The 22190-nt window shown below is 45.7% G+C and overlaps 7 protein-coding genes across 7 annotated transcripts; 6 read left to right on the top strand and 1 right to left on the bottom strand.

Moving 5' to 3' along the window:
* Positions 1-1088: 1088 nt before the first annotated feature.
* P175DRAFT_0516557 (U2 snRNP complex subunit CUS1) lies at positions 1089-3091 on the top strand. The gene is made up of 2 exons (XM_040898914.1): positions 1089-1314; positions 1377-3091. The coding sequence occupies exons 1-2, from the start codon at positions 1258-1260 to the stop codon at positions 2970-2972; spliced, it is 1653 nt and encodes a 550-aa protein (XP_040752341.1). The 5' UTR covers positions 1089-1257; the 3' UTR covers positions 2973-3091.
* A 2630-nt stretch (positions 3092-5721) lies between these two features.
* Positions 5722-6849, top strand: P175DRAFT_0532313 (SWIRM domain-containing protein; the record flags this gene model as incomplete). Its single annotated transcript, XM_040899954.1, has 1 exon — positions 5722-6849. The coding sequence occupies one exon, from the start codon at positions 5722-5724 to the stop codon at positions 6847-6849; it is 1128 nt and encodes a 375-aa protein (XP_040752340.1).
* Positions 6850-8027: 1178 nt separating this feature from the next.
* On the top strand, positions 8028-9523 carry P175DRAFT_0437557 (CDC50/LEM3 family protein; the record flags this gene model as incomplete). Its single annotated transcript, XM_040893855.1, has 6 exons — positions 8028-8127; positions 8182-8218; positions 8288-8384; positions 8449-9157; positions 9213-9375; positions 9424-9523. 6 exons carry the CDS (start codon positions 8028-8030, stop codon positions 9521-9523), a joined length of 1206 nt encoding a protein of 401 aa, XP_040752339.1.
* A 488-nt stretch (positions 9524-10011) lies between these two features.
* P175DRAFT_0509452 (zinc metalloprotease) lies at positions 10012-11032 on the top strand (the record flags this gene model as incomplete). The annotated part of the gene is made up of 2 exons (XM_040898429.1): positions 10012-10302; positions 10385-11032. The coding sequence occupies 2 exons, from the start codon at positions 10012-10014 to the stop codon at positions 11030-11032; spliced, it is 939 nt and encodes a 312-aa protein (XP_040752338.1).
* Positions 11033-11488: 456 nt separating this feature from the next.
* On the bottom strand, positions 11489-15321 carry spt16 (chromatin-remodeling protein SPT16). The gene is made up of 7 exons (XM_040899335.1): positions 14879-15321; positions 14724-14808; positions 14535-14656; positions 14303-14458; positions 12824-14255; positions 12173-12771; positions 11489-12108 (listed from the first exon to the last, which is right to left on the bottom strand). Exons 1-7 carry the CDS (start codon positions 15056-15058, stop codon positions 11620-11622), a joined length of 3063 nt encoding a protein of 1020 aa, XP_040752337.1. The 5' UTR covers positions 15059-15321; the 3' UTR covers positions 11489-11619.
* A 386-nt stretch (positions 15322-15707) lies between these two features.
* On the top strand, positions 15708-17150 carry P175DRAFT_0509450 (putative mitochondrial carrier protein; the record flags this gene model as incomplete). The annotated part of the gene is made up of 3 exons (XM_040898428.1): positions 15708-15908; positions 16078-16229; positions 16292-17150. The coding sequence occupies 3 exons, from the start codon at positions 15708-15710 to the stop codon at positions 17148-17150; spliced, it is 1212 nt and encodes a 403-aa protein (XP_040752336.1).
* A 1090-nt stretch (positions 17151-18240) lies between these two features.
* On the top strand, positions 18241-21581 carry P175DRAFT_0509449 (putative MFS monosaccharide transporter; the record flags this gene model as incomplete). The annotated part of the gene is made up of 8 exons (XM_040898427.1): positions 18241-18260; positions 18436-18437; positions 19097-19586; positions 19646-19723; positions 19793-20081; positions 20153-20346; positions 20419-21131; positions 21193-21581. 8 exons carry the CDS (start codon positions 18241-18243, stop codon positions 21579-21581), a joined length of 2175 nt encoding a protein of 724 aa, XP_040752335.1.
* Positions 21582-22190: the final 609 nt, after the last annotated feature.

Below are 22190 nucleotides of genomic sequence, written 5' to 3'. Positions count from 1 at the left end.
TTTCTAAAATCTTTATTAAATTATAGTAGAAGTAATAAATTTTTAGAGAAATAATATATTAAACTTATTCTTTTAATTTTCTAAATTCTATATTCTAATAATTATACTTATTTATTTCTATTTTATAAAATACTATTTTAAAATTAAAATCTTATAATAATATTATAGAATTTCTAGTACTATTTACTAGTAAAGTCTCTCTACTATCCCTAATTAATCTAGTAAGTTATTATAAATAACTCTTACTACCTTCTACTATCTCTTATAGATAGTTGTCTCTTACACATGCTTTAAATAAGGATTACTATATTAGCTAATCTTCCTGCTCAGTAAGCTGCACTGCATTATTATAATTATTAGTGGTTAGAGGCATTGTGCTTAGTATTTTAATAATTAGTAGGTTTGGTAGGGATTATTAGTATTTTAATAATTAGTAGAATGGTCAAGGGTTACTAGTATTTTAATAATTAATAGGTTTTAACTACCTATATAGATTTACATGCTTTGAGCAAATATAAGGCTCTTAATTATTAGATATATAATAATCCTAGGGGTAACTTAATAAAAGCATGTAATCAGATGAATAGATATATATATGTGTTGGGGGGTTGTATGCTTGCCTAAGGCCTTAATATAGGGGGTTAGCCCCCTTGCTTACTAAGTATATCACGGGATACCCCTTCAATTCGACACATTCACTGAATCCAGCACTCCAACATAATCTAACTAGTATAGGAAAATAAAAGATGGGACCAGAATCACTGGAAATGGCTTCCAAAATTAGTAATTTTACAAACTTAGTAGTATCCAAAGTCCAATATAATGATATTCTCAAACAAGTACAGTGCAGATGCTAGGGTAAGCAGTGAACCAACCATGGAGGAACACCAAACGTTGGTGCCAGGTGATATGATCAGCTCAACTATCTGGATTCCGTACCTGAATGGAGTGCAATATCTGCAATACATAGTCAAAAAGGACCATGAAAAAACCGCGGACATATTCCCCGAAATGTCACGTGACCAACCGTAATTTGCTGCAAAGCTGTGCTCTGTACGGATAAAGGTGCTTCTACATTTTTGATCCCTTTCGCGTGCTACCAGAACTTAAGTTCCCCCCCAAATTGCCTGCTATATCCCCAGAAGCCTCGGATACTATAATATAATTACACCGATATCCCCAGCACGGCAAGAAGAAATACTAAGGCTACACTTTCCCATCGCGTCGTACCTTTGTCTGGTTTTTGAAACTTTGACAATGAAACAGAGCAAGAATCAATTGAGGAGGGCACGGCGAAAGGCCCTCAAGTCCCAGGTATGACACCCTATTACTTTCCCTGGTCGTAATTTGATAAATCTGACGCGTTTCTTTCGAAGGGCTCTGATACAACGCTGGGGTCCCCAGATACTAAATCTAATGCAACGATATCAGCGCAACCTGGGACCGACCTTACCGATTCTCATTCCATTATCTCCCTAGACCTCGATGATCCCCTATGGAAAATGTACAAGGATATCGCTAGCAAATTCGATGAGTCTGAAGAAGTCAAGACACCAGCAATTGAAACTCAAAAACCCGAAGTCTACTTTGATGATGACGCTGAAATACCTGAAGAAGAGGAGGATAAAGTATTCACATTGTCGAAAAGGAAGCGCAAAGAACTGAATAAGCTCTCAGTTGCAGAGCTCAAAGCGATGGTTCGAAAACCAGAGCTAGTGGATTGGACAGATACTTCCGCACCTGATGCACGACTTCTCGTTCACATAAAAGCCTATCGAAATGTTGTCCCGGTGCCTTCTCACTGGTCATTAAAGCGAGAATACCTTTCGTCAAAGAGAGGAATCGAGAAAGCGCCATTTTCTCTGCCAAAGTTCATACAAGAAACTGGAATAACCGAAATGCGTGACGCTGCTCTGGAAAAACAAGAACAAGCGTCGCTGAAGCAGAAGCAAAGGGAAAGAGTACAGCCAAAAATGGGAAGGCTGGACATTGACTACCAAAAGCTGTACGAGGCTTTCTTTCGGTTCCAGACTAAACCGGAACTCACGCGATATGGCGAGGTTTATTATGAGGGAAAAGAGTATGAAACAAATCTTCGACACTTGCGACCCGGAGAGCTTAGCCCGGAACTGAAAGAGGCCCTCAACATGCCTCCCGGTGCCCCGCCTCCATGGTTAATTAACCAACAACGATATGGGCCGCCTCCTTCATACCCAGCTTTGAAAATTCCAGGTCTTAATGCCCCCCCACCCCCTGGTGCCATGTGGGGGTATCACCCAGGCGGATACGGAAAGCCTCCCGTTGATGAGCATAACAGACCTCTCTATGGTGGAGATATATTTGGCGTTTTGCAACCCCAGCAAAGTGTGCAACAAGGCGAGCCCGTGGAAAAAGATCTCTGGGGAGAATTACAGGCACCAGAAGTATCTGACGAGGAAAGTGAGGAAGAGGAGGAAGAAATTGATGAGGAGGATATTGACACGGGATTACAAACTCCAAGTGGATTGGAAACTCCAAGTGGCCTGGTATCAGCTGTTCCGTCAGAATTTGCTGGCATAGAAAATGTCTCCGGGGAGTTTGATGTGCGGAAGCATTATCGTGGAACCCAGACCGAGGAGTCTGTGGGCCACAGAAGCGCCTTCCAGGTTATACCAGAACGACAGGCGCAGGTGCAGGGGTTCTTTGGAGGAGACAGAGTATACGACTTGAATGGATCATCAGGTAACTTACCGGTACTCGGAGTCGACGACCAAAACCGGAAGCGTAAAACGCCGGGTGATGTTGATGTATCAATGGACCCAGATGAACTTCAGGGTAGTGATGGAATTAGCAAGGACAATATCCGAAGACTCTATGAGTCTCAGCGACAACAGGAGATGAATCCCAATTGGGAATTTCAGGAAGACCTGTCCGATATGATTGCGCACGAGAGCCGGAAGAAACTCAAACCAGAGAAACGGAGCAAACACTGAAGACTTTTCGCAGCCCTCAGTTTCGATTATCGATTTATACTGGTTATCTGGGTTTCAAAGATTATGTACCAATAATTTGAAATAAAATGTATCGGCTTTATTCCTTTGGCCATATTTTCCCTACCCTAAACAATCGAATTCCATAGTTGCCTGTAATTTTGGACGGCCTACGACGTTGGCTTTGGGGTAGGAATATTATTCCATAGGAAACCCCTATCGGTGCCACCACCTTGCTCCGAGGGAGATACCTATATCACGCCGTATCCGGATCTCGTATACGACGTATAGTATCTGCCTTCTCCTCGTTTGTGTTAATAAGCACAGGTCAACCTGGTCAATTTGAATAGTTCTCCTGACATGCTTCGCAGACATTCATTCAACCAGCAACGCTTTGCCTCAACCATCCAGTTTCTGCGAAATGCCAGATCCCCGGCCTCTGCCGGAATGCGACTCTCCGAGAGTAGCAATTCATTTTCTTTGATGGATTCCTGAAAATCCAATTTGTGAGCTACTCGCACACCCCGGATCCAATAATGGAGAATTGTTTAGGGACGAGTCAAGAATTTTTGCAGGTCACACCGATGTTTACAGTAATCTTGTCCTGAGATATAGTTAGTCCCTGATGGAGCTCCTTGGACTGAACCAAAAAAAAAAAAGGTCGATTGTACTTTCTCGATTGTTCTGCTATCAATTATGCAGCGAAACAGGAACTATCTACTAGGCGTGCCTGACATGCCTTGGAGCCTAGGCTATCTTCTGGATTGGGGCGAGGCTCAGAATATCGGGCTGATCGTCATCGCGTGGCAGAAATAGACCCATGCAGGTAAGAAAGATGAATGAGAAGTAATGGTAATTACGATGGAGGTCGTCATTACTATCATGGTAACCTGGAATGTCCCGAGGTAACTAAATTTGATCTTGGATTTAGCCTGGCATCGCCTTGGGTGAATGTCCCGAGTAGGGTTACTTAGTTTGGCATTATTTTGAATGAGTAGTAGTTAACCAAGCAATTATGAGTCAGAGTGGGAAGGTACCTAACTAAGTGACATGACTCCTCCAATTATCGAATCAACTGTAATGGGATGCCGATATTTGGGGGGAGGGGAGTTGGTACCTACGTAGTAGGTACATAGTACTTGGAGAGTTAGGTAGCAAGATATCTGCCAAAATTCCAGACCATAAGAAACGATGATGGTTTGGGCATTGACTAATTGGAGGAATTGACTTGGTTGGGTGCCTGGATGGATGAATTGAATTGATGATTTGGAAATAACAACCTTGTCGAAGAAGATTCTACGTGGAATGACCACACAAGAATACAAGGTCTGACCACCAAAAACCTACCAAGTCCTCTGTACTCTGTAGGACAAAACTCCGACATGCGGCGCTTGTGGTGGGGCTCAAAAGACAAGATGAATGGGCAATGGACATATTCCATAAGTTGAGTATCTCCAGATGATTCATTTCGCTGACAGAATGATGTAACTTTAAGCCATCCGAAGTCCGTCCGCTTAACTCCCTCTGGACTCTCACTTTCCTTGTCTCCTTTTCCCCCCTTCCTCCCTTTGAACCGCAGATGATCTGACTCTTATCCATGGGTTTCAGCCCAACCATTCGTGAGACGCCTCAATCGACTGTGGCTATTGGTGGCCACCAGATGGAACTAATCCACCTATTCGTGGTTTTCTATAATTATTATTAGGTCGACAGTCCTTAGAGTATCCCCGCCCCCTTCCCGTGACAACTATTGTCGTCATGTGGGAGATCGTCCACCACCTCCCTTATTTTATCAAGCCTGGTCATTTCCTCGTGTTAGATAGTTAACTAAGTTGAAGTAATGATAAAAACCCAAAGCGGGATTTTCCTTCCCCCTCTCTTGCTCTCGGTCTCTCCATTCTCCCTTCCCCCCCCTTCAAGATAGAACCAATAAATTTAAAACAACAACAAAAACCAACCCTGAACACTTCTTCTCCAGTAGGTCATCCGATTATAAAATTTCATCCCATCCTCTAGCGATCTGCAATTGGGTAGATATCGTGTGAAGGAAAACTGGCATGGTATACTGGTGGTGGTGGTGGTGGTACCCTCTACAACAACTTACAGCCACGCGCCAACCCCGCAGTCTCGTGAACAATCTCATCCCTCCATCGAATAATAATAAATAAGTGCACATAACATTTCAACCTCAGCCCCATCCGTCAATCAGCAACGCATTGACTCATAGCTCTCCATCTCAGCCTGCCTGCGCCTTTCCAGGGGCGCCTTGATTCACTTTTCCCTTGGATAATTATTATCCAGGCTGGTGGTCCCCAGTCAAGGTGCTTATAATTTGGTTCTTCCCTCTTATCGCCGAGACTCCCCTCCCATTAGTTACTACCTAAGGTCATATTCATACATCCTCCTTCCAGTTGCTGCCTGTTGCCACTGACTGGACAAAGAGGCGGCAACCCTGACAAATCACTTTCACGTGTGTTTGGGCAATATTGCCAAATCCCTTTCCATTGAGTTCTATAAACATCATCCCATCGCCATTCTTATTCTTATCCATCTCCCCTCATCTATTACAAGTGATCTATTATCCTCCAGAATACCGCCTTGGTCGTGATTCTTGACTGGATACCTCTCTTCCCTGTTTCCACCCCCCCCCCCCCCGGGCTAGCACAACGTGTACGCTCTGGAGTTACTTCAGACTGAAATGACCTCGTTCAATCCCGCAGCCTCACTTTTGGTATCAAGTGACAAATCCAATATGAGTCGCTTACCCTCAGTATCCAGCCTCATGTCCCCCCCAGAGTCTAAACCTTTCGAATCCTTTAATCCTACATTTTCTCCTTACAAGATGTCGCAGGATCCATCTTTTAACAATGAAATGAAACTCGCTCCTATTTCTGTTGACAGAAAGCGAACACAGTCAGAAATGGATCTGCCATCGCCACCTGTTACTCCGTATACGGGGAACAAGAAAAGGAAGTCAATCGTCTCGGACCAGCACGACGGCGATGGCCTCAATGGATCCTCGAGAGATCCTGTCCTTTTTCCACGGCATGAATCTATTCCTGATATCGCCACTGATGAGCCATTATTTGGCCCCATGCTTCCATCCTCCGCAGAGGCCTTAGTTGAACAGCATATTAATTCCCACATGGCGAGGTTTGAACATAAAGTCAATAAACCCACACGCGATGAATATCTTTTGGCTCTTTCGTGTGTGCCGATCGTATCAGCCCAATATAATCGCAACCCGGTCGCCTGGGCTAGGGAAGAAAGGGAAACACTGGAGCGTCAGTTGCTAATGATGAATCGACGACGCCCCCAGAGTTTAGATGGGAAACTGAAAAAAATTGCACCAGCGCCGACGAAAAGGGTGGTTCCTGCTCAACCCCGTATGCAGCGGATCCCCAGAACGAAGCGCACACCAAAGTCCACCCCAAAGCAAAAGCCTCTGGATTCGTTTGACATTCACACACCGAATTCCAGGCCACCTCGTGCCATAGGCACCAATAGGGATGACACTGATTTTAACTCCATTAAGGATTACTCGCCATCACTAGAGACTCTTGGTGGTAATGCCAAAGCACTAAAGGCAGATTGGAAAGGTCAGATGCTAGACCTTAGTAATGATCCAGACAAACACCTGCTTAGCTCTGCCGAGCTCAATCTAGCAGCTACACTGAGGCTTTCTTGTGCGACCTATCTATGCAGCAAGCGCCGCATTTTTGAGGCACGTGTTAAAGCCTTGAACGTTGGCAAAGAATTCCGCAAGACGGATGCCCAGCAGGCCTGCAAAATCGATGTGAACAAAGCAAGCAAACTCTGGACAGCTTACGAGCGTGTCGGCTTGTTCAAGCCTGAACACTTTCGCGAGTACCTCAAGTGATAATCTAAGTTGCGTTCCTCTGGGCCTTGATTATCTTATGCCCCACTCCTCTCCACACCCGTCTCTGCCCTTTTCTTAATTCTCTCTGCTCGATCAATTAGCGATTTGACTTTCAGCACCAATTTCCCCATCACCGTGTTTTAAATTCCTTTCTTCTTTTGCATTATGGCATATTAGGATTGGTTGTTTGTTCCTGGTTGTACTGCTTCTTGTCTAGCATGGCTGGCTTCATGTAGGGAAAGGCGAATTGGACGGATTCGACCCGAGGATCCTTTTTATTTTTTATTTTTTTTCTACCCATGATTATTCCCTCTTTTTGCAACCGGCGTTTGGGTTTTCATGGACTGTGGCCACTATAGCGCAATTCTGGCTTGCTTTTGATTTTGCTTGTGGATGAATAGAGTGTACTCAGCTTGAGCTTGTGCAACATTGGCTTGCAGCATGTCATGATGGTTTTGCTATCCCTAGCTTTCGAATTTGGACTGGCTTGCTCAACATATTTCGAGGTTCATAAATTGATAAATTGCTGATCTTAATTGGGCTGAGTAAACCATAAGATGAGTTGAGGAGATAACTTGAGAGTTGTGGGGAGGAAAGGGGGGCACTTGGCTCTTCTTAAGTTCTTATTGATTCAAATTTCAAAGTAATTTGGGGTTGCGGGACAGAAACAGCCAGGCCCGTCCTACAGTGTCATACCAATTAACCTTGTATTGCTATAGAAGTACAGAGTGCATAACAAGACATCGCATGTGAAAACAGATGCTGTAAAGTCCCGTAGCATCACTACCAGGACACAAGACAAGATAATAGCACCCCGTCCGTCCTAATGTATGTAGCATTCTATATATATAACAACAATGTTGGTAAAGAATCCCAGCTGGATTTCGTTCCTGCTTACTCGGCAGTAAGCTCGAGACACTTGTACTACAATAAAGTAGCGAAGGGGTTGTGGAGCTGGTAAGAATTAATATTAGTGATGATGATGATAACTAGTTAATAATAATAACTCGCGCGGGAAAGCCTGGGAGGCGAAGCCCGCCAACTACGCAGCCGTTGGTATCCGCGCCACCACCAAACCGACGGGGTTGAACCACGACTTACAACTTCTCCAATTCTTTCGTTGATCATCTCCCATAAAATTTCCGCAACGTTTATGGAAAGGGGAGCTCTGAACAGTTATGTCTCAAACACAAGCGAGCAATATGGAGCCCTTTGACGAGCAAGGGCAGAGGGGAGATGCTGACGTTGACAAGAAGCCAAAGACTCGAAGGCCAGCAAGTGAGAGATTTCTCAGACCAGCTCTGTTTAATTAATAGCTTATAAGGGTTGTAGATACTGCGTTTCGGCAACAGCGCTTAAAGGCCTGGCAGTGAGGAGATCCCACGTGGAATTCGAGCGCGATTGCTCGACTGTGTTCGTGAACTGACAGTGTTTATAGACCGATTCTGACCCCCAGGAGTGTCTTACCCCTATTTTTTATCGTTGGAATCATATTTGCTCCTCTCGGAGGCGTACTATTATGGGCAAGCGCACAAGTACGTTTCAACCTTGACTGGCTGCGAAATTGCGACCCTAACACACTTGCGCTCTGCTGGCTAGGTCCAAGAACTCGTTATAGACTACTCGGACTGCAAGGATGTAACGAATGAAGTTTCGATTCCTAATGACAATGTCAAATATTCCTTCAGATCCTCCGTCCGCCAGCCCCCGACCTGGCAGCGTACCAATGCGAGTGGAACCGAAGTCTGCCGACTGATTTTCGATGTTCCAGACTCCATCGGACCACCAGTTTTTATGTATTATCGACTCACCAATTTCTACCAAAATCATCGCAGATACGTGAAGTCTCTTGATCTAGACCAGTTGAAGGGCAAAGCGGTCGATAACAGCACGATCAATGGAGGCTCATGCGACCCCCTTAGACTTGACCCAAGTGGAAAAGCATATTATCCCTGTGGCCTCATCGCAAATTCTATGTTCAATGATACTATTAATAGCCCCGTGTACCTGAATGACCCAAACACGGAGACCTCTCAGATATACTTCATGACCAACAAGGGAATCGCTTGGGATAGCGACAAGGAACTCATACAAAACACCTCATACAAACCAGGGCAGGTTGTGCCGCCTCCGAATTGGGAGAAACGTTACCCAGACAAATACGAGAATGGAATTCCAAATCTCCATGAAAATGAAGAGTTTATGGTTTGGATGAGAACTGCTGCGTTGCCCAACTTCAGCAAACTCTCTCGCCGAAATGATACTCAAAAGATGGCGGCCGGCATTTATCAATTGGACATTGAAGACCGTAAGTTCAGGACCACAGCGAGGACTATGATTCCTTCATGCTCACCATTTATTAGCCTTCCCGGTTACTGAATATGGTGGAACAAAATCGATCTTAATATCCACTCGTACTGTAATTGGAGGTCAAAACCCCTTTATGGGAATCGCCTATGTCGTTGTTGGAGGTATCTGTGTTTTGCTTGGAGCACTATTCACAATTGCGCACTTAGTTCGACCACGGTAAGATTTCTGGGCTAAAATTTTGATAACAAGACTGACCCTGCCTAGTAAACTTGGTGATCACACGTATTTGACGTGGAATAATGAACAAGAAAGCACTGCAACTGCAACTGGGCGGGATGACAGATTTGGAGCACATGCCCACTAAGACATTTGTTTTTCCTAGAGCGTTTTCTTCAGCTTTCTTTTACTATTCCCCCCCCCCCCATTCTCTCTTTTCTGGTATTGTATATTATTGAATGGCTTTTAAGTACGCCCCTTGTTAGGGATGATTTTACGTCGCTTGAAATTTTCACGTCAACCGTTCGAGGCGTCTATAGGTGGATCTTTCCTGCATAGTGATCAATTGAAACGAATAATTACCCTTCGCATCCCATTATTTCCCTGCTTGGTGCTAGGCTGTCTCCGGCTTTGGGTTTTAACAAGAACCGAGTTGCCTTTTAAAACATTCGCACCCCTTGCTGGCTCATTCCGGCCTGATACCCGAAAATCCTCGATTCCGCACTTTTTGGCATGGGCTGCATAACTCTCCGCGTAACTCTTTGCAACAATTCCCTCTCTTTTAATTCTCGGGCCAAGCTCTCCCGGGGGGAAGGCGGGACTTGACATACAGACAGTGTGGCTGTTAATAACAACATGGTACGGTTTGAGCACCTCCAGATCTACTTGATCTTGGCTATAACCAGTCTTCCGCTCAACTGCCTCGCTATTTCCCAGTGGACACGAGGGTTCTGCGCGACCGCCCCCCCTAATGAGTCCTTGAAGACGGAATTTAGGAGATTGAACGCTCTAGAATCACAGCATGATCCTACACTCAACCCCGAGAGCCGAGAAGCCGTAACGCCAATCGAAATAGAAACCTGGTTTCATATCGTGAGCACTGAAGCGAACGCGGGCCAAGTATCGGATGAGATGATATCTGCCCAGGTTAGTATTGAATTAAATTCATGTCTTTTCATCTAATTTATCCTGTTCCAATTTTCATGCTCATCTGACTGACACAATCAAGCTATCATACATCCAAAATGCATATCAGAACGCTACCATTTCCTATAGCCTCCAGGGAGTAACCCAACAAATCAATGACGCGTGGGCGCGCAATGAGGACGAAATGGGCATGAAGAATGCTCTTCGCAAGGGAAGCTACCGAACCCTCAATATCTATTTCCAGTCCGATCTCAAGGCTTCCCCGAGCGCTGGAAGTCGTGAAGCCGACATCACCCAGCAGCTAGCTTCTAGCGTTCTGGGTTTCTGCACCCTACCGGACGCTAATATCAACAAAACCAGCCCTCGTTCTAGCTACGTCAAGGATGGATGCAATGTGCTCTCTCAGACCATGCCGGGAGGCAATCTGGACCACTATAACCGAGGCGGCACTGCCATCCACGAAATCGGACACTGGAATGGACTCCTCCACACGTTTGAAGGGGAGTCCTGCTCCCCCGATAACGAGGGCGATTATATTTCCGATACGCCGCAGGAGGGAGTTCCGACAGATGGATGTCCCTCGCAGAAGGACTCTTGTCCTGACAGGCCAGGTGTTGACCCTATCCACAATTTCATGGATTATTCATCTGATGAGTGTTATGAGAATTTTACCCCGGCTCAAATCAAGAGGATGCGTAGCATGTGGTTTTCGATGAGAAGTGGAAAATAAATTTGATCTTTGCTTTGGCTTTATTTCGTTTTAGATTCTGTCTGGGGTTTGTTTCAAGTGAGGGTTTTGTTTGATATGCACATAATGCGAAGCTAGGCTTCGTCTTCTATCTACTTACTTAGTTCGTGGTGGTTATGTTTGTTTTGTTGTTGCAATGATGGGACGAAAGATATGAAATAACTCTCTCTATCTATTGTTTATTAATTTACTGTTGATTATTGTCACTCTTTCATTGGTATGGTCCTATGCTGTATACACAGTCCTGTGCACTTTGCAAACCTTATCTGAATTGAGTTTAGTAGTTCAATATCTCTTTCATGATAGCCGAGATATTCTCAATTTTTATGTATATCATCATGTGTGGCTTTCAAAATTTCTGCTAGTAGCCTTTTAAGCGCTGAATGTAACTTCCAATTACAATTACTAGACGGTGAAGGAGGGAAAAAAAAAATTTCCAAGATACTTTCTTGAATCATATTTCGGTCAGCGAAACAACAACATTGGATCGTTAGATTATCAAATAAGGTAAAAATACAAAATGTAGCAAAATGATATTTGAAATCATGCAAGCAGACCGCGTAGAGATATTACCGCTTTCGCTTTTTACCCCTATCATCGTCGTCCAGGCCACTCTCCTTGTCCTTCTTCTTTGCCTTTCTCTCCAGCTCATCCCAGTCTTCCCCGCTTTCCTCGTCCTCGCTGAAGTCCTCACTGGCATCAGCGCTAGCATCGTCATCGAATTCGCTGTCCTCAGAGCTCTCATCCGCCGCAGCAAGCTCTGATTCAGAAAGCTCGAATGCGGACTCCTCCTCTTCTTCCGAGCCATCCTCGGAGTCTGATTCGGCTGCCAGGAATGACCAACCACCATCGGCAAAAAAGCCGTACGGGTCGCTAACGACGGTTTTCATGATGGTTGTCCAGTTCAGATTCAGTGGTCCCTCTGTGAATGCAATATCAACAGAGTCGAGCCAGTCTTTAACACCTTCCAAGGCTTCCACAGGGATAGTGTTAACATGCACAGGGGGCCGGTGGAAGTCCTTGAACACGAAAACAAGGTCAAAGTTTTTGAGCCCGAACTATTTCAATGTTAGAAGAACAGGCCGCGGTATATATATAAAACACATAGTATCTGCAGCTTACCTGTACTCTCTCAAGATGTGCAATCTCAATTTCGTTCAGACTGAGAACAAGGAAGGGAGGCTCAGTCAACTGAACGAGCGCATCTGTGGCTGGTTGAATGAGGACACTGGAGCGATTCGGGACACCGGTAAAGCCAATCTCTCTGAACGGAATGTCGACATCTACACTTTCATCCTTTCCGGCATCCGCTATCTTCTCCGCGAATGCTTTGAATTCGCGGTCTAAGGCTGCCCTGCGACGCCTCTCCTCTTGCTCAGCCTCGAACTCCTCCTCATCTCCATAACGGTGCTTGCGTCTGCGGTTTCCGGTTTCGTCAAACTGCATCTCAGTAGCTTCCCTATAAAACTGGACATCTCTGGTCTTCCTTTTACCGATCATAATGGGTGTTTTCAGGTGGACGTGTATAATAACGATCAGTTCGTGCGCACAAGGCTGGAAGAACAAGTGCTTGACATTGCTGAAGAGGACATCCACATGTTCGTTACGTAAATGTGACATATAGCGAAGACCATTCTGGTGGATTTCAACTTCACCCGGAACTCGTTTTCCATCTAGAGGAGGCCGAAGATAAACGTCAGGTAGCTTCACAGGGCGACGATCTGGTCTCTTGTTAGCTTTCGCTCATGATTGATTCTGGATTGGGTGACAGACTTCTAATTTCGACAAGCTTGTCTTGCTCTACCACATCTTCCATCTCTTTTTTCTCCTGTTCACGTCGTAGAGCATTCTTCCTAAGCTCTGTGATGTCTTGCGCGACTTGCGCAAACCGGGAGTTGTCTTTTGATCTGAGCGTCAAATTCCTCAGGAAATGCGCTGACAGGTCTTCGAAAGGCTGGTCATCCTTCCTAGCAACACCCTGGCCAGGAGAAAGGAAGTTGATTCGAAGGTAGGCGTACTCTCCTTCGTCACTTTTGCTGGCATTTTTAATGGTGTTGATGTGAAATGGCACTGGCCGACCCATGATTGGAACAATTACAGTAGAGGCTTTGTGATCCACATAAACAGTGAGATCCTTGACCTTCGCCGGCAATTGGTTATCTCGCTTGTACGATTCAAACTTCTTGAACTTCTTCTGGGTAACACCGTTATCGTCACCGGTGGTACCTGCGAATCGATCAAGACCTTCTTTAGTCTTTTTCGAAGCTAGTTCTTTCTGGTGTTCACGACGACGTGCTTCTGCACCTTCACTGACCTGAGTCGGTCGTTCAGCACGAAGTTTTGTCCTCGTAACATTTCTGCTTGCAACCGCACCGGACTTGGGCTCTTTCTTCTCTTTGGCGGGCTTCTGGGGCTCTTCTTCATCTCCGAAATAGAACGAAACGGAGTCCATGTCGATACCTGCATCTTTGGTGAAGACATGTGGTCCCTGTTCTCCGACACGGACAGTGTCCGTGATAAGCATTGAGTAGACGCGGGTTTTCTTGTCCTTCGCATTTGGTTCTTCGACATCCACTAGTCCAACTGTGATTGACAAGGTCATACCGCTCTTCAAAACCCTGTTGTTCTTTCCATTGAGCACCATGTTTGAATCGCGAAGCTCGATTCCGATACCAGCGCCGACGTTTTTCGTGAAGTGAGGTTCAAGTTCTGGTCTTTTAGCTCTGATAAGACCAATTGCCTTGTTGAAAAGTTCTTTGGCGGCTGTGCCATCGCGAACTTCCTTAATGACTGTTTCGTGAAGGTTCAGGAGAAATGCATAGTTTGCTTCCTGGGATTTGCTGGGGTCCACTAAATAGGTACGTCCGATTATGGAGCTGTAGGTTTTGTAACGAATTCCGAAACCTGCGATAATGATTCCCGGCTCGAGATTTTTGTCATCAGGAACGGCAGTAAGCTTCAAATCGTACTTCCCACCACTCTGGATCACAGGGCCATAAGCCCAGTCAATCTGGCGAGGATCAAATTCAGATGGTAGTTTCGCTAGCTTGTTGAAGAATTTTTCGTCATCAATTTTGGCGTCGATCCGTATTGAAAGTGCTTTGTGTGTCATCTGCTTTTCCTCGTCGAGTAGCCGAGACATTTCGTCGACAAAATATTCGGACATCAGTCCGCTGCACGCCCTAGAGGCATTTCGGATGGATACCTACAAGCTATTAGTTGCCGTCGTGGAATGTCAACTGGAAAACCTACTAGTTCGTCTGTATCCTTGATGGAGAAGCAGGCCGTGGACAAGGCAGGGGCGATATCAACTTCCTCTAATTCTCCAGAAATATTTCCATAAATGCGCTTCCAGTCTTCTGCAAAGGGACCGGCGGCCGTGTCTTTCGGTAGAATCCCGACTTTTGGCTATTTCCGACTCAAGACGTTAGCGCTCGCAGTCACTTGGTAATTACCAACGATTTGAGGATAGCGTAAGACTCACTCCTGCAGCTTTGATGACACCGATGCATTTTTCAAACACTTTGGTCTTCTCTTCGGGATCCTTGGTTGTCACTAAGATTTCCACGGGAATTTTTCCACCCTTCAAAGGTTCCAGATGCTTGGCTACATTTTCCCACCTCAGGTTAGAAAAATAGGGCCCTCTAAGTCTTGTATTGGAATTCGGACGAACCTTTTTTTGCTGTTGTTACGACATACACTACCTCGGGAGTGAAAACTAGGAGGGTAGCCGGGAATTCATACCCGAGTAGCCAAAACTACAACTCGTTAGCATTGAAAACAGGATAGGCTCGGGAACCTGTGCCGTAAGATAAGTAGGGAACGCACATGTATAGCGTTAGATTTTTGGAAACTGTTGGCCTCATCTGTCTTTCCCATAAGAACCACGATAGAGCCTGCGCCCCCAAAAACGGGGTTAGTAGATCGTTTGTCTGTCTTCCATGCCGTACAGAAGCTCGATAAACGATTAAAGAATGTGGTCTTATCGATCACAATTTCTTCAGCCATGTTGTCACCTTAGCGGAAATTGAGGTTTCGAGCACCGGATGTTCGACTAGGGACTGGTGCAAAGGTGGAGCTAGAAACAGCTCTCTTGCAAGGCAGCTAGCTCCCTGGATACGAGAGAGAATTCGGTACGTTTGAGCTTCGCTGCCTAACGAGAGGTATGGTTAAGGGGCACTCAAGTCTCTAGGGGGAAAATGACACATATGGGGTTTGAAGTTGAATAAAGAGAGAATGAAGTCAATGACAAGGGCAAACGCGAAAATACCTTTCAACGCGCGTCGGCTCCTGCTGAGGAATCGGGACTAATTTAGATTTTAGTGTTCAAAGTTTGGTCTGTTTGCACTGTTTTATCCTCAGGAACCAAGCTAAACTCCGCAACCTCAACGCCCAAGTGCTTCAATCTTTTGATCTACACCCAGTTTATCTTCCTAAAATCCCCAAAAGAACACCATGATCCATGAGCTTGACCTTCATTTGATCGCAAAATGACTTTGTTGGCTTGTGTTTCCCTTGTCTAGTGTTTGTATGGCCTCTTAGGCTTTGGCTGTCATGTTTTCATTGCCCGCTTTGGTGTTGGCTTGATTTCTTTTGATATATTGAGCCATTCGGGCTTTCAGACCAGGTGATTTATTCATCACTTGTCTATAAAAATATGTTACCTGCTGAATCACATATTACTGGCCAGCCAAAAACGACAGATGACCGTGTATTAACTCATGACTCTGAGACCTCTCGCAGGAATCCGCGGAATAATGCTGCCACCGGAGCTTCCGCCGCTGGAGTTCGCGCTGTTAGTGCGCAAATGGTTGCCTTTTACTTTCGAGCGCCGGTAAAGGCCTTTTTTCGCACTCGGGTTGAGTATGATATTTTCCCCCTTGTACTAGCTATAGACTGTGAGCTGATTTTTTTTTGTGCGTCCCCAAAAGTTATATGGTACATGACCCAGCACTCTTTTCTATTTGTAATATCATCTAGGTTCTCTCCGACGACTAATGCAATTCATACATTATTCCTCCTAATAGGCGTTTGCTAGAGCTGTTTCTCCACATTCTCCAGATGGCCGCCGCTGGTCCTTTCATACAACTACTCCCGGACTCCTTGTACATGCAGTTCGTACATATGGTTGGCGATTTATACCGAACCAAATCTTGCCTCCTCTTCTGGCCAATGCGGGGTAGGTTAATTGAGGGTCTTTCTGATAGGAGTTGGCCGAACTAAACTTTTTTTTCTTGATAGGGTAGGCGCTGTGCTATATACCTCGTATCTCCAGGTCCTAGGTGCTTTATACGAACCGGTCTCACAAGGCGTCAGACGAATATACCCCCCGGCCAGCCCTATTGACACATTCACCGCGGGACTAGTTGCTGGTTCTATACAGTCAGTTGTTGCTGCGCCTTTAGATGCTCTGCAGGTCCGCTTCCGAACGAATGACATTCTTGAAGGCCACTACCGAAGCATGTGGCACTATGGTCGACATAAACTGAACCAGATTGGACTTCGCGGTGTTTTTGCAGGTTGGAGCCTGTCATTCCTACGTGATGCTTTTGGTGCCGCCGTGTTCTTCTCTGTCTTCGAGTACGTCAAATCTCAAGCGTACTATTCTTTTATTACAGGCTATTATGGATCCTTGCAGCCTCACCGCGTGGAGAATTTGCAGTCATCTCAATCCAGTGACCGTGGAGTACCACTGATAAAACCCCACTATGCCTTGGAGCCGTGTTTTCTAATGGCTGCCGGAATCGCCGCATCCTTTGCCCAGCAAACCATTCAACACCCTCTGAACATAATACAAAATATACACGTTACTCGACTGGAACATCTTGATCATCACGCGAGTCTTAACCCTTCAAACAAGCAGATGATGCGGCTATACTATTTGGCCTACCAGGAGACATACAAGCGATGCAAGAGAAAAGCTGCCCGGGCAGGAGGCTGGGGCAGGTGGCTATTCCGTGGATTTTTGCGGAACACATTTCGTCAAGTGCCAAGCACCAGTGCTGGGCTTGTGATTTTCGAGTTAGTGCGCCGTAGGCATGCTAATCTCGCAGACGCCACTTACATACAAAAAGACGGATATGATATTCTGCTGTCATGATAACTCTGTCCACTTTATACTTAGACACTGGCCCTGGATGGCTGGCTGGCTAACCTGAATCCTTGAACTTTGTGACACAGCCGCATCTTACCAGCCCCCACGTAAAGGGGCAGTCTCTCCGCGCATACGATAAACCAGAAGGAGAAAACTTGGTGAGATATTTGCCTCCGGGATGGTCTCACGATCGGCTATGTCTAAAGGATGTGTAGCCTGTTTGGGCTGGTGCCAATATGACAGTGAATGTCAGGTGGGATATACGGATGAGTCCCAAATATGCAGATGAGAGGCCTTGGTGGAGTCGATTGGCTACATTGAATGCTTTTCCCTTCTAGGAAAATTATCATCATCATCATCATCATTGTTATTTTCCCTGGTGTTGTCCTGCGAGGTCTCGTTGTTTACGCTGTTGTTACTTTTCAACCTTCGACTGGGACTTTTTTTTTTTGGCAGATATTATTATGCCATTCTTATATAGAGCATAAACATAGACTGTATTTTTAGAGGGTGAATATATAGAGAAGCTAAGTTTCGATGATTTTGAAAGATCCGGTTTCTAATTTCAGGATTCTTCAAGAATCAATCAGCCTTGGAGCAAGTTTATACTCTCCGTGACCCCGCTGGCTGGATATACTAGGCTAGTTAGTTACCTAGGTATCTGTTAGTGTGGTAATGATGTCATACAGTGCTGCCAAACTTCGAAGGCAGGATGATGCGGAGAGAGCTATGCAAGAGGCGTTCTCAGGTAAATTAGTTAAGAAAGGGAGGGAGAAAAAAAGGACTATTATAGGTAACAGTTAGTTAGTGTATTCTATATTTTTATTAATTATCACTGATCGACATCAATGACCAACATGGGGTTTTACACAGTACACGACCATTAATTGCCTAGTCCTCACAGAAATTGACACATAAACCATATATAGCCCTTGGGGAGTCAGCATTGGGCAACCATTGGTAGGTATTACATACTTACTGTTAGTGTCAAGTCTTCATTAACAATTTAATGGAGTGGTACTTCCCTGGGGTATAATAATTCGTATTCTCAGTCTGGTATCATTTTTATGGGGACGGAACTGCTAGTAATCCTATCATGTACTCCGTACTCGAAAGGTACCCACAATGAATGACGGATTGTCTGGTTGCGGAGGATAGTTATCTGTTTCTACTTTCTACTCCCCAGACTCCTACTAACTAGTACTCAGCCATCTCCTTAAAATAATAATATACTCTGTAATAATAATAACTACTAGTAATACGAGCCGGTGCTCTGTACTACTACTTATAGTAGTTAGTACTAACTACCAACTCCGGAAAGCAGTTCTCCCTCTCTCCCTCTCTCCCTCTCTGAGCTCTGCCAGTTCTCTCAATAATCACATACAGATAATCCCGTTTTTAATCTGTATATCATTTTCACCTGCCACACATATCGTCTTCGTAGCTTCTCTCTCATCAGTTCACCCGCTCGTTCGTTTCTTTTACCACCCATCCACTAATTAGCTCCTGACCCTTTTTTTTAAGCCATTCCGCCTGACCATCCCTATTTGGCTGGATAGTCTTGAAGTCCGTCGTCATCCTGCATCGTTGATCGATTGTTTGTCTCGTGAGCGGATTCCTACGCACCAGCATCACCGCTTTCTCCCCTTGTTCGCCATCCTCGTAGATTGTTGGTTCGCCTTGCCCCGTTGGTCTCCGCCTCGGCTTGCCTCCTGCATCCTATTGCAGTTCGCTCTCCTACCACCCAAACAGCAACTCTCTTTCTGATTCATCCCCTTCACCACCACAAGATTGCCAGACGGCGTCTTGCTTCATCTGCCCCTTTGATGAACCTTTAGACCCCAACTTTACGCGGCGGGATACGGGAATTGTATATGCTAATCAGCTACTCTTCTTGCAACCGACCCTCATCTCCATCCCGATCCCCGAGACACAAGGGCTGCCAAATCCAGCCCGCCCAACCGCCAATATTCCCTCAACAACGTCTTCGCCACGTACTTCCTCCAATATACCCTTACGACCCATCCCACCTCCGTCCCCAAATACATCCACGCGGGCGTTAGAATCTGCGAGCGAGAAGGGCAGCCGTCGCTCTTCCATTTCCTCGGCTCACTCTGTCGGATCGGACTTCTCTCTCTGGACTGAAACTGGAGACTTAGCAGAACAACTCGCTGATGCAGAAGATCCCCTCCAGGTCCGTCTCAGAAACTCTTTGGATCGAGAGGGTCTTGGTCGAGCGGGGTCGAGGGCACGAGTAAAGCAGCCGAAGCGTGTGCGTTACCAGCCCCAGCTTGCTACCGGCGACGTTGAGCTTGAGAAAATCAAAATACCACATTGCCCACCTAGGAAGATCTCACGAGTGGAGCGTTTCCTCGCCGTCGTCATGTCGCCCGGCAACAGACAAGGAGCCAAAACACATGGCTTGGTTGGAAAGCCATTGCTGTAAGGCACCTTCATATATTCAGACTGTCCTTGGGAATGTCACCACTGATGCGGGATAGATATTTCACGAGCGTTTTCGTATCGCTAGGCGTTTTTCTTTTCGGCTATGACCAAGGTGTCATGTCGGGTATCATCACGTTCGTACTCCCCACCCCGGCTTTTGGCTGCACTGTATTTGGCTCTGGCGGTTACTAATTGGATGGTAGAGGATGGTACTTCAAAGAATACTTTAACCAACCATCACGGGCTGAAATCGGTACTGTTGTTGCAATTCTTGAAGTCGGAGCGTTCATTTCGTCCTTACTTGTTGGAAGAATTGGTGACCTCATTGGCCGCCGGAGGACTATTCTTTATGGATCTATTGTTTTTTTCATAGGAGGTGGATTCCAGGCATTTGCGACAGGGTTGCCTATGATGATGGTGGGCCGCATCATAGCTGGTCTGGGCGTCGGAGCACTGTCGACAATTGTTCCCGTCTATCAATCTGAAATTTCGGTATTTTTTTAACCCATCTACGCATTATATTCATTGATATTCCTTGGCCATGCTAACCCCGTGACTGCTAGCCTCCTCACAATCGAGGAAAACTCGCCTGCATTGAGTTTACCGGAAATATCTCTGGTTATGCTGCCAGTGTCTGGGTCGATTATTTCTGTAGCTATATTGATAGTGACTACTCTTGGCGATTGCCTTTACTGCTGCAGTGCGTCATGGGCCTTCTTCTCGGTATGGGAAGTCTTATCATCTGCGAATCACCAAGGTATGGTCATCTTAGAAGCCCTTCAGAGATATGCAATTCTTGTGAATTGAACAGCACTCACTCGAAATTTAGGTGGCTATTAGATAATGATTACGATGAAGAAGGTATGGTAGTCATTGCCAACCTTTATGGCAAGGGAGACCTGCACAACGATAAAGCTAGGCAGGAGTACAGGGAGATTAAGATGAACGTCCTTTTACAACGACAGGAGGGCGAACGGTCTTATAGCGACATGTTTAAAAGATACCGCAAACGTGTTTTAATCGCCATGTCTGCGCAAGCATTAGCACAGCTGAACGGCATCAATGTTATCTCATACTACGCCCCCCTTGTGTTTGAATCGGCCGGCTGGGCTGGTCGGGATGCTATCCTCATGACTGGAATAAACGGCTTGTCATATCTCGCTTCTACTGTTCCTCCATGGTATCTCGTGGACCGTTGGGGAAGACGCCCAATTCTGCTTTCTGGAGCCGTGGCCATGATTCTTTCACTTTCAGGTATATCCTATTTCATTTATATCGACATCAAGGCTACCCCGACCCTTACGGTCATTTTCGTTATGATCTACAATGCTGCCTTCGGTGCATCGTGGGGCCCAATCCCCTGGCTTTATCCTCCTGAAATTCTTCCCCTGAGCATTCGTGCAAAGGGCGCAAGTCTGAGCACGGCTACGAATTGGGCTTTCAATTGGCTGGTTGGCGAGCTTACGCCTATTCTTCAGGCGGTGATAAAATGGCGCCTCTATCTGGTTCATGCTTTCTTCTGTGCATGTAGTTTTGTTCTTGGTGAGTATATTTTCCCTCCCGTCCAGTATCATTTCAAGCTTCTCACATTTCTTCTATCTAGTTTACTTCCTCTACCCTGAGACAAGTGGTGTTCGGTTGGAGGATATGAACTTGCTTTTTGGAGACGCAACTACCACAATGCCAACCCCGGCTACCCAAGCAGAGCAGAGTTCTTTAATGGGCGCTGGCTCACCCATACCTTCGCTTGATATCCGCCGGCAATATGACCAACATGGTGTGGACAGTGCCATTCCTGGTTTAGACATCAATCCTCCTAGTATGGACACTGGAGATAATGGGAAACGCCCCTCTCAACACGATACTGGAAATCGTTCTGAGGGCTTTGGCTCCTGGATATCCAACATGGTAAATCGACGCAGGGGATCACCTTCGCGCTCACAAGGCTCCCAATATAGGCGGCTTGGGCAGGATGATGAGAATCAGTCTTGAAAAATTGAGAGGAACGGTAGTTCGTCTCATTGAGTATAAATTATATACCTTTTTTATCACCTTTTCTCGAACAAGATCTCTTTATCTCTCTCCACGCCCCGCCAACCCCCTTTCCCTCTTCTGTTTCCTGTTTATAGTCTGTTGGACTCATTTTTGGTGATATATGGCTTTCTTTTGCAAATTTCTCCCACCTTTTCTTCCTCCTTTTCCTCCTCCTCCTCTTGGATTTACTTTCACATAGAAAAGAATGAGATATTCTCGCGGTACGGGTATGCGCCTGTAAATTATTGAAAAAGGAGTCGGACTGAGCGTCAAACCAATTCAGGACAGGATACTTGCTGGGATCTGTGCGCGTGTTGATGGTATGGAATGTAACCAGTAATCCTATTTTTTCTTGCTTGTCTTTCAGTCTATCAGAGGAAATTTTACTATCAATTGCCTGTATAGATTTGAGTGGTGTGTAGCAAACGCCATTTTAATTGTCCGACACAGACTACCTACCTAGGTAACTTATAGCGGTACCGTCTGGGTGGTCCGAGCGGGGCGGCAGCGATCTTCTTCCGCGCGTTATCTTCTGGCCAACTCTCCGTTTCGGCCTTCTGGCTTCTG

The sequence above is a fragment of the Aspergillus ochraceoroseus genome (genome assembly GCF_002846915.1).
Source record: "Aspergillus ochraceoroseus IBT 24754 chromosome Unknown P175scaffold_4, whole genome shotgun sequence".
NCBI lineage: Eukaryota > Fungi > Ascomycota > Eurotiomycetes > Eurotiales > Aspergillaceae > Aspergillus > Aspergillus ochraceoroseus.
The sequence above is the reverse complement of the archived record's forward strand: the minus strand, read 5'-3'. Positions and strand labels throughout refer to the sequence as shown.